The sequence below is a fragment of the Cervus canadensis genome, chromosome 17 (assembly GCF_019320065.1).
Source record: "Cervus canadensis isolate Bull #8, Minnesota chromosome 17, ASM1932006v1, whole genome shotgun sequence".
Classification (NCBI taxonomy): Eukaryota; Metazoa; Chordata; class Mammalia; order Artiodactyla; family Cervidae; genus Cervus; species Cervus canadensis.
In genome coordinates this window covers 36,922,866-36,941,004 of record NC_057402.1, presented here as the reverse complement: position 1 = coordinate 36,941,004, position 18,139 = coordinate 36,922,866, and the positions used below count along the sequence as shown (strand labels likewise).

Here is an 18,139-nt window from a genome sequence, read left to right as displayed (position 1 = left end):
TAGGGGAGCTGCATGCACTATTCCACTGGATTCTTGCCTAACTTCAGAGGGCTACCTTCAGTTCCTGCTTTGGACACTGTGTCCCTGGCACCCCTCTGGTCCTCTTGGGTAGAGTCCTGTCAAGATGTACATGGGAGTCCATAAACTATAGACTATAGTCCATAACTATTGCCATATTTGTGATCATCTCACATCCTTTCAGTGGCCTTTCTAGATTTGGGGAAATTCCCATGTTGAGTCCACCCCCCATGCAAGGTGGCAGCCTCCCTTGCAGCCAGGATGCAGCTGTGTGATCTGTCTCTGTCGGTTTTTAATCAGGTGGAGCTGGGACCTTGGGAGCTGGGGAGGAGAGGATGTCAGGGTGGTGCAATGGCATCAGCGATGCTTTTGCTGGAGCAGCACTAGGGCCCAGTCCATGTTCCTGACCATAAATGTTTGATACCTGACTCTCTCACCCACCTGGAATTCAGCATCCTTTAAAAATGCACACTCTGCTTAAACTATTGAGTTTAATTTTCACTAAGATCCTTGACTGATGCCACACCCCTGCTTAGCTTTGTGGTTAAGGGCAGGTTGCTCCCGCCAATGTTCTCTGTCCTCTCCTGGCCATCTCCCATGGCCCAGTCAGCCTGGGAGTCTGGCACGGGTTTCTCTAGCCTTCTCTCTCACAGGCTGTCAGGAGTAGTACCTACTAGACCAGCTTAACCATCTGTTAGTATATTCCAAATAGATAGTCTGATATCTCTCTTTAGAAAATGTGAGCATTTACTATCTTTATCTTCGACTTTAGGGCATCTGCCAAATTCTGGGACAACAGGAAAAGTCCCAGTCCACACCTTGTCACATACATATTTCCTCTATATATTGTGTAAGTGGGATCATCATCTATTTATCATTTAGTAACCTTTTTTATTGTTACATTGCAGGCAACTTTCCATGTTAATGAAAATAGTATACCTTCATCCATTAAAACAAAATCAGCCATATTGGTGAAAGAACTATTTACAAACAATAAAAAGCAGCCATTTTAAAAGCACACTTGGAACCATCACAATAAAGATTTAGAATATTGCCAGAAGTTCCCTCATATTCCTTTGCAGTCAGTCCTTCCCAGTCTTCCTTCCATTTAACTTCATCCTTTTCAATAGCTGTAGGACAATCCCATAATACAGAAGTTCCTTAATTTATTTATCTAGTCTCCTATTGATAGACATTTGCATTGCTTTCAATTTATTATTTTATTGATTTCTTATCAGCACATTTGTGGAGCACCTACTATGTGCTAGGTGTGGTGATATTATATAAATTCAAGAAACTTCTATATGTGTGTATGTATCTATTATTCCCCTAAAACATATCTTCTAACAGTTGAATTGTGGGGCCAAAGAGTACACATTAGAATAATTTTGATAAATATTGTCAAATTACCCTTCAGCAAATTTCCAACAGTTTTCACTTCTATCAACAATGGCTCAGACAGTAAAGAATCTGCCTGCAATGTGGGAGACCTAGGTTCAATCTTAGGGTTGGGAAGATGCCCTGGAGAAGGAAATAGCAACCCACTCCAATATTCTTGCCTGGAGAATTCCATGGGCAGAGGGGACAGAGGAGCCTGGCGGGCTACAGTCCGTGGGTCACAAAGAGTTGGACACAGCTGAGCAACTAACACACACATGTATATCTCAATGATGTGCATGAATGGCCATTTTCTCACACACTCATCAGTACCAGGTATTATAAGTCATTCCCAGTCCATTAGGAGAAAAAATGGTTTGAATTTATGTGCCTTTGCTTACTGATAATGTGGACCCACTTTGCATCTGTGACGTTTATTTGGTTTCTGGAAATGACTGCCCCAGGAGCCAAACTCCCTTGACTTTGCCATTGAGTGAGGTCATGACTGGATTCTCTACACTGAACTGGAAGGACATCCTGTCCTATTGGAAGTGGGACAAAGGTCACCTTTCGATTTCTGATGGCTCCCTGCTTGCCCTTGAACAGCCACTTCGGGTAAAGCCCCTCCAGATTGGGGTTGGTCCTTGTCTCTCCTGTGATTGGACCTGCCCCAGCAGGTACTCCTGAGGAGGTCCGTGTCATTTACACGTCTAAGCTGGCAGAGAGTGTGGGTGGAAATATAGCAGGCTTAACTTAGCTATAGTTCCTGGTCAGCTAGATACAAATCATTATCAAAGGATAAGAATTTTAGCAAAGTCACTCTCTTTTTAACAAGTAAGTATATACAAAGAACTGACTCATTAGAAAAGAACCTGATGCTGGGAAAGATTGAAGGCAGGAGGAGAAGGGGACGACAGAGGATGAGATGGTTGAATGGCATCACTGACTCGATGGACATGAGGTTGAGCAAGCTCCGGGAGTTGGTGATGGACAGGGAAGCCTGGCATGCTGCCGTCCATGGGGTCACAAAGAGTCAGACACGACTGAGCACCTGAACAGACAGACAAAAATATCAATGTGTGGGGCTTCCCTGGTGGCTCAGATGGTAAAGAATCTGCTGGCAGTGCAGAAGACCCAGGTTCAATCCCTGGGTTGGAAAGTTTCCCTGGAGAAGGGAATGGCAACCTGCTCCAATATATCAATATATAGGTTAGTGCCTAAAATATGACTGGAAACTATTAGAAGGTGACACCAGAATTTCCTGTAATCCCCCCTCCTCTGTGGTGCTCTCCCATCCTCATTCCCAGAGAAGTCAAATCTCCTTGGATAGATCACAGCTCATAACTCCTGGGATTGGGCAGGAACCCAGGAACTGGTTATGTGGCTGGTTTAGTTGGGATGGTTAGGGTTTATGGCACAAGGAAGAAAACAGAATCCTCAGGGCATTAACTGTTCTGAAATAACTCATAGAAATACTGTGACAGGGTAGTTCCTAAGTCAACTAAGTCTTTTCTTGTGGTGCAAGGATATTTATTGCTATTTTTGGTTTCACCCTTGTCCTCTATTTTCACTCCAGTGCTCCATGGGGACAAGGGTATAATTAAGCAAGTATTTGGACTTATCTGGTCCACAGACACCCTCAACTTGCAAATGATTAAGACATTCTCTTAAAAGGGAACTTTCAAAGCAATCTTGTTTTAACTGTTAAAATTTAAGATATATTGTCTTTAGCCCAGTCATCTCACTTATGGGAATCTATCCCATGCAAATAAAAACACCAGTATATAATGAAATGTATGCAAGATCTTTATTGTAGTATTTTTCACAAGGCCCCAAAATTCTGAAACTGCCTGTCAATAAGGATGTGCGTGTGTGCTGTCACTTCAGTTGTGTCCAGCTCTTTGTGACCCTATGGACTATATAGCCTGCCAGGCTCCTCTGTCCATGAGATTCTCCAGCCAAGAATACTGGAGTGGGAGGGAGGTGGGAGGGGGGATCGGGATGGGGAATACATGTAACTCCATGGCTGATTCATGTCAATGTATGACAAAACCCACTGAAATGTTGTGAAGTAATTAGCCTCCAACTAATAAAAATAAATGAAAAAAAAAAAAAAGAAAGAATACTGGAGTGGGTTGTCATGCCCTCCTCCTAGGGGTCTTCCTGACCCAGGGATCAAATTCACATCTCCTGCATGTATATTAAGGGAGGGCAACAGTGAGGCAGGTGAAGTGGGCAAATGAGGGGGAAGTGGACAAAAGAGAACACATGTGCTACTAAAGACATGAATTTTATGATAAGCAATTTATATAAAGTTATATGTTATATGTGTGTGTATATATATATATATGAATTAATAAGTTAGAAAAGTGTAGATCTTTCTCTATTGGCCAGAAAGGATTTCCATTATATATTGCTAAGTGATAAAAGCAAATTACAGAGTTGGTTTTATTTTTTTAAACACAAACCCCCCAAAAATTAGCTTATATCTGTGAGTACATGCTTACATAATTCTGAGCAAGGATTTCCACACCTGGGTGTTAACCTAGGACCTCAGGGGAGACATGGAGGGTTAAAATGGAGGCTGGAGAGAGGTTATCTTTAATATACATATATATGACAATGTATACAAAAATATACATCTTTGCTACATCTGGCCAGTCCCTTAAAGTGGGTTGTAAATTTGATTAGACATGCAAGACTAGATGCCAGGATTGAGTCTAAATTAGGTCATGTGGTTATGGGTAGCACTGCAGGCTCACCTCATCAGCAAGTGATTAAAAGACCAAAAGCTGTTCATTTGGAAGCCAGATGTTGGCCATGAATATTGAGAAGAAAATCAGAATAGCAGGTCAGAGGCTCCTAACTGGGCAACTCAGGACTCAGGCTTCTATTGGAGAACTGTACACAAAAAGAAAAACCTATAAAAGAAAGGTGAAATAATAAAACCTTTGTATCGTGGTGAAGCATTTTAGAAACAACATGTTTAGTATGAATTTTGGAAAACTTAAATAAAATTGTGCTTCATTTAAAAATATATACATATGTGTCTTTGTATTATTTTATGTGTTGCAGTGGACATTTACCTATAATGTATCAGTGATCTGTTACCACAGTAATACCACATAACAACCATTCCCAAAACTTGGTGGGCTTAGAGAAACAAACCTTTCCTAACAGATGGCTGGAGACTGTACCTGCCAGTGTGAGGCGTTGTTAGTTACCTGATATTTATAAGGAAGTTTACAGCTTTCAAAACACTCCTTTGTAATGTTTTGTTCTTCTCACCTCTCTGAATTTTAATTTCTGTCTGTGCATCTGTCTTATCACTAGCCCACGAGTTTTCTGAGTGTCTCTGTTATCTTGATAACCCCAGTCTTTGGCATACTCCTAGAGGACACCAGGTGCTAATAAATGGCTAAAGAATGATTTTGAAAAAACAAAATTTTATTTAGGTCATGGGTCTGTGGCTCTGCAGTTTAGGCTGGGCACAGCTGTGTGACTCTTCTAGACTTGACTGAACTCACGTGTCTGGGGGTGGGCAGGTGCAGGTGGCTATTGGCCGTCCTTGGCCGGGGTGACTGGGCATGCTGGCTGTCATGGAAACATGAGAGAGAGGGCAAGCCCAGTCACATGAGTGCTTTCTTGTTCGCTGATGTGGTCATCAGGGTTCTACAGAGAAACAGAAGCAATAGGATATTTATGTGTGCATGTGTGTGTTTCTGTGTGTATGTGTGTGTGAATAAAGAGATTTATTATAAGGAACTGGCTCACAGGATTATGCAAGCTGAGAAGTCCAGACCCAGTAAAGCCAACAGGATAATTTTGAGCCTGAGTGTGAAAACAGAAGGCTGATGCCCCAACTCACAGTCACTGAGGCAGAGAGAGAGAATTCTTTCTTGCTGCTGCTGCTAAGTCGCTTCAGTCGTGTCCGACTCTGTGCGACCCCATAGACGGCAGCCCACCAGGCTCCCCCGTCCCTGGGATTCTCCAGGCAAGAACACTGGAGTGGGTTGCCATTTCCTTCTCCAATGCATGAAAGTGAAAAGTGAAACCGAAGCCACTCAGTCGTGTCTGACTCACAGTGACCCCATGAACTGCAGCCTACCAGGCTCCTCCGTCCATGGGATTTTTCAGGCAAGAGTACTGGAGTGCGGTGCCATTGCCGTCTCCGAATTCTTTCTTACTAGCTTCTTATTCTCTTCAGGCCATCTACAAATTGAATGAGACCCACCCGCACTGGCGAGGGCAGCCTCCTTTACTCAGTCTACCAATTCAGATTTTAATCTCATGCAAAAATATCCTTTTAGACACACCAAGACACACTGTTTAATCAGAGAGCCCCTTGTGTGCCAAGTTGACACATAAAACTAATCATCACAGTTTCCAATCTACGTTGACAAAGCTAGTCACATGGCCAGCCCCAGCGACAGGTGAGTGGGTAATGAGAAGCTCTGTGACTGTCCTTGTCCATTTGGGCTGCTGTCACAGAATGTTATAGGCTGGGGGCCTTCTTACAGTTCAGAGACCTGGCAAGTCCAGGGTCAAGGTGCTGGCAGACCTGGTGTCTGGTGAAGACTCTCCTCCTGGTTTATAGTAGGCGGTGTTCTGGTTGTACTGTCACATGGCTAAGAAGTCATCACTCTTGTGTTTCTTCTTATTAGGGTACTAATCCCATTTGTGAGGATTCCTTCCCCATGACTTAATTACTTTCCAAAGGCATTACCTCCCAATACCACCAACATATGAGTTGGTGCAGAATCTGCTCCTAGGGAGAGCAACTTACCAGCATATGTAAGAACAAAAGGGGATTACTACAGGGAGAGTGAGAACGCGGTCATTTTGCATCCTACCACAGATGTACAAAAAAGTACTACAAAAGTATTGAAGAAAGAGGATTTTTCCCCATTTATCAAATAGTCATTTGTCTGGTGCAATGTAGAATTCAATGACAAAGTTAATCATATCCAAGTTCTTAAATCTTTTAGTTACCATCATGTACAGCCAAAGATTTCTTCAGAGATTTACAAAGTCTTACTCTTAAGATTTGCTTGACTGGAGTGGGGAGGGGGGATGGTAGGGTCAGCCACTGCAGCCCTAGCTCATTGTTATCCCTTCTCTAAATCGCAGATACTTGAGTTCCCCAGGAGCTCTGCAGAATTCTGGAGGGAAAATGACATCAAGTGGCGGGTAAGGAATGCCTGCTATAGGATGTCCATTTCTGCCCAGGCTAACCAGGGGCAAGGAACCACTGGATCCTTTGTTCCAGCAGGGACAGCTTAGGGAAGTGCTCGTTAGAAAAAAAAAAATTGTTGGGAGCAAGGGAAGGATTAGAATAGTGGTCCTCTTGGTTTTCTTCTCAGACACAAGAGTAATTTCAGATCTAGTTTTTTGTGATCTCATTTTGTGTGTCCCCTGCTTTATGACACTGGTAATAGTTGAGTGGCTACATTATTTGGTAAGTGGAGAAGAGCAAATGGTAGAAAGTAAGAGCGGTCCACAGGAGACAGGGCCGCATCTAGAAAAGAGAGCCACTGTGGGCTCCCTGCCTGCTTCTTTAACTGCTAAGAACTGTGCAGTTGACTAGAGATGAGAGAGAGAGAATGCTCACAGACATGATTGATTTTCTTCATTTTCACTCGTTGTTAACAGAGCAAGGTACAAATGGGTCAAGGTAACAACAAGGTTGACCTTGCATTGCTGTACACGAACCTTTGTCTTTTAGAGCAAGAAACAGCCTCCTTCTGGGGGTGTGGAACATCGTATCTGTGAAAGGTGCCTGTGCTCACTGGCTTCTCCCTAGGAGCAGATTCTGCAGCGTGCTTGAGGATGTCAAAGCTGGACCCCACACATATGCTCTCTAAATAAAAGAGCCCCGAGGTTTGGTAAGAGCACATCTTTTATCTCTCCTGCCAACCAGTTACCAACACTTGGCCAGTCTTGTTTGGAGACCCAGGAAATTTCCTTCAGCAGAGCCTCAGAACCATCTCAGAAGTGTCCAAACCTGGTCTAGCAGACAGGTGGTTATACACCAGAGAGCTCCTTCCTGCTTCTTGCTTGCTAAGAGAACTGAGGTTTGTTCATGGTAACAATATGCCCAGCTCCTAAAGGATGAGTCACGACTGGTCTAGGGTCTCATATCACCCCTTACTCCCTTGGCCAGCTGTGTATTGTCCTTGGTTCTTTTGCAGCCATATGACCTAGCTCTGCCCAAGAGATGTTAGATGTTGAATAGAGGCCTTGGAAAGATAATACCAGCTAAATAAAAGACCAAACTTCATGAGGAGAAAGGCTGTGATTGTTTCTTTTTGGTAGGAGCTAGTGTGAGGATGTGCGAGCTGGAGCTGCAGCAGCCATTCTGCAACCACACGGCAACAAATATGAATAATGCATCACAAGGGGGATGAGGGAATGCCAAGATACAAAGGGCTGAGTCCTTGGTGATATCTTTGAGCCTCTGCCTCCAGGCCTCTTGCTATGTAAGATAATTAGAAGTCTTTACCGCCTAAGTCACTGTTAGTCAGATATTTTGTTACTTGCAAATAAAATTATTCCTAACTAATATAGTGGGTCATCTTCAGCCTGGCCAGGATAGGATTTGCTGACTATTTCACCATACTAGCTTTGTGTGCAAAATACACAGGGATAAAAATCCCTTCTATCAATTACCTCAAGCAGACTTTCTGATACAGAAGATCAGAGTGTGGTCTGTGGATCAGCAAATCATTATTCTCTGGAGTTTTTTCAAAATATAGATTCTCAAGTTCCCACCCCAGACATACTAAATTAGAAACTTCGTGGGTAGGGCTATCAATTTGTATTTACATAAACCTTCGTGGTAATTCTGGTGCAATGGAAAGTTTAAGAACCACTGATATTGAGGGTCAAGTGCAGTGGCTGCATGTCAGAAACACCTGGGGAACTTGAAGAAGATTCTCAAACTTCACCTGCACAGTTCTGATCCAGCATTTCTACAGTATAGCCTGTGAATTTATATTTCCCAAAAGACCCCCAGGTGATTCGCAGTAAAAGCAGGTTTGGCAACCAATGGAACACAGATGAAAGCAGATCATGTATGCCAGGGGGTTGTCACTAGAGTAAGAGATGAGGAGTAGACTTAGTCGCCCCTGGGGACAGGTGAGCCAAATTACGGATTTTCTCACCTGGTAGGTAAGGGAACTGACTACTTGTTTTTAGAAGCCTTTTTCAGCTCTAAGATCCCTAGGATGACAACTTGAACTTTGCAGGTCTGGCTGGAACAAGCCAATATGGTTTTGGTAAATTACATAGACAGACTCATGAGCAACAAGTGGAATGGACTGAAATTGCCTAAAGTTTAAAGAGCAGCCTTCCTCCCCACTGCTGCCAGACCAAATAAATCCAAAACAGGTTTCCTCTTCTGCCTTCCCAGGTTATGAGACAGCAGGTTTGCACCGCAGATGTTCATTTATAGAGTGCTAGACTACACCTGCTTCGTGCTAGGCTTGTGCTTTGGGTGTTATTTCATTTGGAAAATATTATTTTTAAAAAGCATCATCTTAAGGGATCTTGCCTTCTGAACTGTGTTTCTTGTTAAGGTTCTAAATCGCTGAAGCAGCCTACTCACTGTCCATCCAAATAGGATTTTAACTCTCTATCCTGCCTCATCTTTGCCTGTACTGGAGATGCCAATCATTTCTTCCCCATCCCCACATCTCCTTCCAGGACCCTGCCGTCCCCGTTTCCAAGGAGCCTGCTCCCTTCTCAACCTGTCCTGAGTGAGTGTTTAAATCTGTAACACTGTGAAAAATAAACCACCACCACAAAACACCTCACTGATCGACTTTGGAAGATTATTTTGAAAACCAATAAATAAAGGAGGGAAAGTTAAGCATGTATCCTTCCTTTTCTATATGAATTGTACCTTAAGCTAATCTAATAGTTGACGAGGGGGAGTTTGTCTTCAGAGAAGCTGAGAAATGAAGACAGAAAGATGAAATCATGTGATCTTTTTGCAAGCCCTAATGAATTAATGGGATCTAGGGAGTGACCATCAATGGCTGTTATGTCACAAAAGAAAAAAAAGACATTCTGTGTCTCTGAATGGAAGTCATGATACTGCTTATGAAAGTGAAAAAAAAACAAAACTAAAGGTGAATCTTATTAAAGTTTATAGACTAATGTTTATAGGAAATACAGAGGACAGAAGAACATGTTAAATGAAACCAAAGAGATATAATCACCATAATTTAGACTATGGGAAACTTCATGAGACGACCCAGTTTTTCCAACAAATTACATGGGAAAATATCCAATACTGTAAAGCAATCATCCTTCAACTAAAAATAAATAAATTTTTTTTAATTGCATGGGAAAGAAGTGAGATGGAGGGGGAAACCTACAGATTAATTAAGAATCATGTGAACCAATCATAATGTGTGGACCTTGTTTGACTCCTTATTCAACAAACCTTTAAAAATTATAGGAGAAATAAGGAAATGTGAATAATTCCTGGATATTTCATAATATTAAGAAAATATTGTTGATTTAATAGTTGATGATAGTTTTGTGGTTACATCTTTTAGAGGAAATCCTTACCCTTATGCTTAGGGTTACATATTGAAACATTTACACATGAATAAAATGACACCCCAAATTTCTTTCAAAATAATCATGAGGAGTGAGAAGGGGCAGTCTACAGAGAGAACTCGACAGTCCCTGTGCTGTTAACTGCTGAAGTTGGGTGAAAGATAACTAGAAATTCGCTCTGCAGATCTCTACAGCTCTATATATTTGAAATCTTTCTTTCTAAAATGTCAAATTTTAAAAATTTAAATCATTTTTATTTCTATTTTTTTCAATGTCTTATATGGGTCATATTAGTATAGTATTTTATGTTTATTATGTATAAATATAGATTTGTCAAGTTTTACTTGTTCATCACTGCTAAGGATACACAAAAATTTGGGGGTTTTGTGTATTTTACACTTGCATGCCCAACTGGACTGGAAGGTCCATGGAAGCAAAGATCTTCCTAGTATATACTCCAGAGAGTTAATATCTTGAATAGCATGTAAAGGGCTCACCTGCAAATACAACTTGTTAAAACATCATTCCAGAAGGTTGTGTTGCTCACCTGGACTCCTATTTGTGGACACCTCCATCCTGACTTCATTGTCAGTGGAGGATGGACAGCCCACACGACCAGTCCAACCATTGGGAGGAGTTGGTTTGCTTGAGGCTTTGTAGAAAGACCTGGAAAGATTGAGACTAACTAAATCTGTGCTATGGAATGGAGAACTTGATGTATTTACTATACAGTTAATATTACAGATGCTACAGGAGAGTTCTCATTTTTAAGTTCACGCCCTCCTTATAAAAGTAGAAAGTAAGGTGAAACCCCCAGCAAGGTGTGGCTGCAAAACATTTGTCCAGATTCTCCTTGCTATTGTCTCTGGCTCTTTCTCCCATGCTTTGTTTTGCCCCAAAAACATCTGGTGTGAAAACAGTGGTCCCCATATTAAAGCTCTTCTGGCTTTATTAATTTATTCTTTTATTTGGCTGCACTGGGTCTTTGTCTCGGCATGTGAACTCTTCATTGTGGCATGCAGGATCTAGTTCTCTGGCCAGAGATTGAACCTGGGCCCCCTGCATTGAGAGTGCAGAGTCTTAACTACCAGACCACCAGGGAAATCCCAGAGCTCTTCTGATTTTATGAAGCTCTCCATCTCTCTTATTTCCAGTTGCTCAAAGTTCAGATTTCCCAAGATTTCCTCAATTTCCTTTACCTTGAGCTGTTACTTTTCTTAGTTACACAGAACGTGAACGCTCTTCCCCGCTTTGCAGGTTTACCATCAATCCTCCAATATTTTTCACTCCAAGAGCACCTTTTCCTTTGGCACCATGTAACGATTCTGTCCCTTTGTTCCTTGAGAGCTGAGTTTCAGGATTGCATGGCTAAGTCACTCAGTCAGGTCCGCCTCTTTGCGACTCCATGGAGTGTAGCCTGCCAGGCTCCTCTGTCCATGGAATTCTCCAGACAAGAATTCTGGACAATTCAGACAAGGGTTGCCGTGCCCTCCTCCAGGGGATCTTCCTGACCCAGGGATCGAACCACATCTCTCTCTTACATCTCCTGCATTGGCAAGTGGGTTCTTTATCACTCACGCCATCTGGGAAGAGCTTCAGGATTGGGAGAGGATATTTATCCTGGATTGATGTCTTGTAGGAAAACCAGTTTGCAATTAGAATGTAACTTATGGAAGGACCAGCCCTTTGAGTAACTTCCCTTTTAAGTAGTTAAAAATCACCCAAAACCTGAGTCTGTCTCCTTGTCTGTGTACAATCTGTTACTCTTTCCCAGAAGACTTCAAGGTGGTACTATAGTATCTGTTTGTAGAAAAGTATATTCTATTTACCTAATCCAGATTTTAAGAGGAAATCTTACACTCAGACATCCAAATGCTTTGGAATGTGCTCAGATTCAACAGACTGTGCAATTTAAATTTATAAAATAATAGCTCTGTTGATAAAAGCCAACAGTAGATGCCAGGCACTATTCCAAGGGTTTTACATGCATTAACTCATTTAGTTAGTTCTATTATTATTCCCATATTTTATGGGTGGAAAAAATGAGGACAAGGTTTATTATTAGAGACATAGCACAATGTATGGGAGAACACAGAGATAAAGTTTATTTATTTGAGGCAGAAATATACATCAGGAGAGGAGTATGGGTATCTTGAATGAGGGCTGCAGTAAGAGGTGATTTAAATCCTATATAGAGCAGGGGTCCCCAACTGTTAGAAGTGGGGCTGCACAGCAGGAGGTGAGTGGCAGGTGAGCAAATGGGAAGCTTCATCTGTGTTTACAGTCACTCCCCATTGCCCACATTGCCACCTGAGCTCTGCTTCCTGTCAGCTCAGCTGTGGCATTAGATTCTCACAGGAGCACCAACCCTAGTGTGAACTGTGCATGTGAGGGATCTAGGTCGTGTGCTCCTTATGAGAATCATCCTGAAACCATTTCACCCCACCACCCTGTGGAAAAACCATCTTCCATGAAACCGGTCCCTGGCGCCAGAAAGGTTGGGGACTGCTGTTACAAAAGACCATCCTTCTGGGTCTATGTTTATATTTGGTCAGTTACCTCCTCTTTTCACACCTGACTGGTCCTAGGACCCTCTCCAACATACGTGCACAACTTTTTGCTGAGATGGATCCCACTGCAGAGGCCTATGGGCTGTTCACACTTATTATGGGGTGGTGTCCCCTCCCCTTTAGTCCCCCAAGGAGCCTCCCTGCGCATGTGCAGACAGGGAAGTTTTCCTTGACCTCAGGAGTGGTCATCTTATCTCTTTACTTCAGCAGAGCTCAGCTTCAACCACTAGCTTTGTTCTTGGAGTGTCTGGGTGAGAACAAAGCTTCCGTTTTACTCCACTTGACAAATACCAGCTGTCCAGCCCAGGGGCCCATCTATCTCATACCTCATGACCACAGGCAGCCTCGGTCTGAGGTGTGTGGCCTCTCTCTTGGAGTGACCCGGTTGGGAAGAAGAGAGGGAGGCCTGGAAGAGTGAAGAAACAGCCTACCAGAGGAGAGGGAAATCTCGGGAGAAAGAAATCTGTGGGAAAGCTCTTGAGGTTATTTTAGACAAACCTAATTTTTGAGATTCCTAAAGCTGAAGTATATAGAGTTACCCTGGTTTTTACTAGGCTATTTAGTAGAAAGAGCTGTGGTTCAACCTGGCTCTCTGCCATCTCCGTGTGATGCAGAAAAGTCACTTTGTCACTCTGGGCCCATTTCTTCATCTAAAAAAGAGAGAAATCCTGTCTATTGGTATCTGCCGTAAGTAATGATCAGAATCTGTGCACTGTTACTTTGAAGGGAAGTCTATCTCAGAGAAAGTTCTAAGGGCTTCCATCTTTAGATGAGCTTAGGAGGACTCTGGTTTGGCTCCTGAGTGTAACAAATTCCTACTATTCAATTATTTGTTTGCAGGGTACCACATTCACATGTTTTGTAGAACTCATGCTTGGAAATGCTGACGTCAGACTTCAAGACAGCTGAGCCCCACTAGACACCAGGAAAACCCATGGCCCTGGTTGCATCTTTCAACATGACCAATCCACAGTAAGTAGCACTGGGATCTGCTTTCTGCAGGTGCTGAGTTGGTATGTCTGGATAGGGGAAATAGCCAATAGCTCCTTCCCCAGCCCCGTAGAGATGGAGGGGCTCCAAGTGGTTTTGTCCTTGAGCCTGACATTAAAATAACTTGTTAAAATCTACTTTTTCTCTGAGTTGCCTTACTCTTGTCATCTCATTTTTTTAGTTCAAAAAGGCAGAGGAATTCTGCAATCCAAAACTGGGGTTGTAGGGACTAGCCTGGTGGTCCACTGTTTAAGACTGTGGTTCCATCGGGTTCGATCCCTCGTCAGGGAACTAAGATCCCACATGCCACACAGTGCAACCTAAAGACAAAACAAAACTGGGGTTGTAATCCCATTGCTAGTCCTGTGGAATTACTAATATCCCATCGGCCAAAACAAGTCTCTTGATTGAACACAGCATCAGAGGTGGGAAATATACTCTTCCTTTTGATGGGAAGCTGCAGAGTCACATGGCAAAGTGAGGGGTGCAGAAAGGAATCACTGATACATGTTGTCTACCATACTGTTCTTCTTACCCAAGACCAGGGACCAGTCCCAACACCCAGACCTTTACTCCTCCTAAAGGAGGCCTTGTCTCCTTCTGCTGAAAGGTGACCACATGAGGCGAGATGGTGCCGGGCCATGGTGCTATGACCATTAGCAGGAGGGGAAAAGAGAGCAAGAAAGGCAGAAAGACAGAAGTAGCTTATCCCACGCTTCTCAGGACCACTTCCTGTTAGTCTCAGAAACTCACCCCAGCCCTCCATGAACATCCCATGGATCAGAAAGCCCCGGTTCAGCAATCCATAGTTTCCAAAAGAAAAGAACAAATTCAGCCCAGTGTCGTCTAGTTTTGGGGGGACATCTGGAGGAGCCAGGATTCCCACATGAACAACCACACTTCTGTTCCAATTGTTGAGAAACACAGCAACTTCACATCCAGTGACTGTTCTGTCTGAAGATCTTGAGTCGTTTTGTAGTTGTCACACCATGATGAGTACCATTATCTGTGCTTGACAGGGAGCAAAGAACTAAGGTTTAAATAAGGCCCACAGAAGAGAACTTGGCACTGGAAATTACTGGGTGAATTCAGGTGGCTTAGGCCACCAACCTGTGGTGTTCAAGAAAAATCCCTGTTTTCCCTCAATTATCTGGATGATTCAAGCAAAAGAGAAGTAGGCAGATGCAGCTCTAGACTTTCCAGATCGCTGCTACTGTATATTATTGGGTAGCTTTCAGTAACTAATAATCTTGGTAGTTGGAAAAGCTTAGCATTTAGAACCATCCAGCCGAGTGTAGGGACTTCTCAATCCAGAGTCCCCCCACTTCGTCTTTCTCATATCCATGTCAGGTCATAGAGAAGGGATGGCACCTCTCTTTCACCTTGTCATGCCTCTGCTGGGGAAACTGAAGCCCCAGAATGCGGAGGCCCACAGAAGTCAGCACTGGAATCTGCACCTGAGCCCAAGAACAGTTTAACACAGACTGGGCTGTCACCTCAGCCTTACCACTGGCCTCTCAACGATCCTTGGATAGTTAATTCTTACTCCTCCTCACTGTTTGGCCAGAGGCATATGACCCAGCCCTTCAGATTCTACAGGATGAGCTAGGCTCAAAGATTTGTTGGGGAGACCAAAGACGGCACCCCAGGAGGTAAAAGCAAAATGATCCAGCTTACCCTCTCTTCACAGGGTAGCTGTTGGGGTTGGGAGGAAGAGTTCTTGGTTACCCAACACACTGCAGGATGTGTAGTCCCCTTTCCTATTGATGTTGTTAGTGACCTCCTGTGGTCACTGAAGGTCACAGCCACAAATTCCTCCACCAATTGCTAAATACTGTGCTGGGTTGCTTGATAAACTGTTACAGGAGGTAGCCCTGCCCCGGGTTGAGATGCTCTGTAATAATAATAGAGTTGTGGGTTATTTGCAGGGCCCGTGGTGAGTCTGACAGTAACCTAGGATGAGACTCACAACCTCTCGAACATTTGATCTATTGATCCCCATTTCCTACTCTCAACCTTAAAAGAGCTGTAACAGAACTAGTGTGAGTAGGAACAGAATGGCATCCAGGACAGCTGGTCCCTCCTGTCCTCACGGCCTGAAGGCTCACTTGGCCCCTCCAGATCAGCCCCCTAAGCACCAGCAGTACATCCAGTTGTGAGCAAGCACCTCATTTCTCTATTGTGTACAGATGGTAGGACCATTACAAAGAAACCCAGGAGACAATTTACAAGAATATATTAATTACTCCAACATAAAGTCTGGTGACTGAGAAGCCTAAAAGTCTAAATCCTGGCTTTGCTGGTTGGCAGAGTTTCCATCTGGGTCTATACTTGCCCCCAAAGCTCATGTTTTCAGATGTGAGCACGCGTCTGCTTTTCCCCAGCTGATGAAGGAGATGGCACGGGTGGTGGGGTGGCCAGTGGGGAGGAACGAAAACTCACCCTCCTTTGCCCTCCTCCGCCCTCCTCCAGCACAGCAGTGATCCTGTGCCTACTCCCTCATCTCCTTGGGGAACAGAAATGTCATTTTGTTCTTGGGGGATGACTCTGTCCTGTTGCTGTCCTCCCCCACTCAGGCCTGCCACAGAAAGAGGACTTTCCGAAGTTGAGATCATCTCCCAACAAGTAGACGAAGAAACCAAGAGCATTGCTCCCGTGCAGCTGGTGAACTTTGCCTATCGCGACTTGCCGCTGGCTGCCGTCGACCTCTCCACAGCGGGCTCACAGCTCCTGTCAAATCTGGACGAAGATTACCAAAGAGAAGGGTAGGTGTGGGACCGCTGAGTAGCTAAGAAGTCTGTCACATTAACGCCCCAGGTTTCCATGGGTACCTCCAGGGAGGCAGCCCGAGATGAGAGATGCCAGATAGTCAAGAGACAATAAGTTCACATCAGGCCACATGGGCCCTCCTCCTCAGACATGGTTTCCTCAGAAAAAGGCTGTGGGCACAGAAAACATCAGTTGCTGTTGGACAACTCATTAAGTGAACATTTGCTTGGAACTCAGGGAATTATAGTATTTAAAGGCTGTTAAACTCCCTAAGGACCCATACAACTCTCAATCTGGACACCTAAGAATTGGGAAACCCACAGGATAAGTGAGTCACCCAGGGGGTCAGAGCCCATAAGGAATGGATTTAAACTGTACTTTCCTTATATCCAGCTTCCCAGGTGGCTCAGTTGTAAAGAATCAGCCTGCCAAGCAGGAAACACAGGTTCAATCCCTGGGTCGGAAAGATGCCCCAGAGAAGGAACTGGCAACCCACTCTGGTATTCTCGTTTGGGAAATCCCATGGACAGAGGAGCCTGGCGGGCTACAGTTCATAGGATCACAAGAGTTGGACATGACTTAGCCACTAAACAGTGTTCTCTCACCAGGGACGGGATCAGGAAGAGAGCATTCTGTGTGCGGGAACACGCTAAGGGCAGAAGGGAATTTAGCAGCATTCAGCCAGGAGCTTTGCAGCCCTTAGCCGCTCCTTTTCTGGTGGCCTCTGATACAGAGAGAGTGGCCCCTACCTACTTTTACTTAGCTGGTCAATCAGATTGGACATCTTTTTTCAATCTGGGCATGGGAGACACAGCAGTGAAACCCTCAGTTTACATGGGGGAAGCGAAAGGTCAGGAACAGGTCCTGGGGTCACAGGGGGTCCGACTTTCCCCAGCCCCACCCTGTGGCTCTTAGATACAGGCTTTTAAACACTGGCCCCGAGCTTGGGAGCCAGTTGTGGGCTATTCTCCTTCCCTGGGTGCCGCTGGTATTTTTGGAACACGCCGACTGCTTTGAATATAAAAACTAAGGGTTGCCAGGTTATTTTAGAAGCAAATGAGAAGCCTTAGCTACAGTTAAATTTGCAGAGCTCGGATTCCCCGCGCGGATTTACGAAGGGGCTCCCGGCCTTCCCGAGGTAAATTGCCCAATAATTGTGAAACCACACATACGCCTTGTGCAAAAACTTCACCCCAGTGGCTTTCTCTGAAAATATAATCTTCTCCAAGGACTGTGCTTCGAGTCAGCAGGACACTGGAAACGGATAGGCAAAAGGGCTGGAAATAGTTCGCGATGCCTCGCGGACGGCGGCGCCATCCTCTGAGCACGGGCTGCACGCTCTGACCACAGGGTCTTCTCCAGGTCTCCAGGTCCTGGCCTCCGCCAGTGACATTGGCGGTCGAGCCTTCCCTGCGCCCCCGGTTCCCGTGTCACTGCCCTCTGGCGGTCAAAATTGATAGTACAATCTGGTTCCCGCCGCGGTTCTCAGGGACTCATTGCCCACCTCACTTGCACCAGCGTTAGCTTCTTTTCAAGTTTACAGTCTGAAGGCAAGAAGAGGGAAGGATCCTCGCGGGTCCTGGTTCCGGACCATGTCCACGGTCTGCACCCTGTGGGCGCATGCACTGCAGAGGTCCAGGCTATGGGGCACCACTCCTTCGCTTGAATTGGAGAAGGCAGTGTCCCCGCTTTGTCATTCCATTGACTTCTGAATCAGGCTTCTGCAAGGTTTCTTCTGAGCAGGGAGAATACAAATAGGATGCCTGCAAGGCAAAGAGGCTCTTGATTTGATTTGAGTCTCCAGGTGCGCCCTGGAACGCTGCTTCTGTTGAGTAAATAGGAAGCAG

General features: G+C 44.4%; 1 protein-coding gene across 4 annotated transcripts in view; it reads left to right on the top strand.

The window, feature by feature from the left end:
* TMEM266 (transmembrane protein 266) overlaps positions 1-18,139 on the top strand; it is a 126,795-nt gene that overhangs the window by 42,939 nt on the left and 65,717 nt on the right. The window contains exons 1-3 of one of the 4 annotated variants that reach the window (XM_043490004.1): positions 7,124-7,280; positions 13,374-13,505; positions 16,100-16,288. In XM_043490004.1, coding sequence (XP_043345939.1) covers positions 13,468-13,505; positions 16,100-16,288 — 227 coding nt within the window. In that variant the 5' untranslated portion in view covers positions 7,124-7,280; positions 13,374-13,467. Of the gene's footprint in view, positions 1-7,123; positions 7,281-13,369; positions 13,506-16,099; positions 16,289-18,139 lie in introns of those variants that run through there. The other 3 variants (XM_043490003.1, XM_043490005.1, XM_043490006.1) reach the window with 3 other exon arrangements.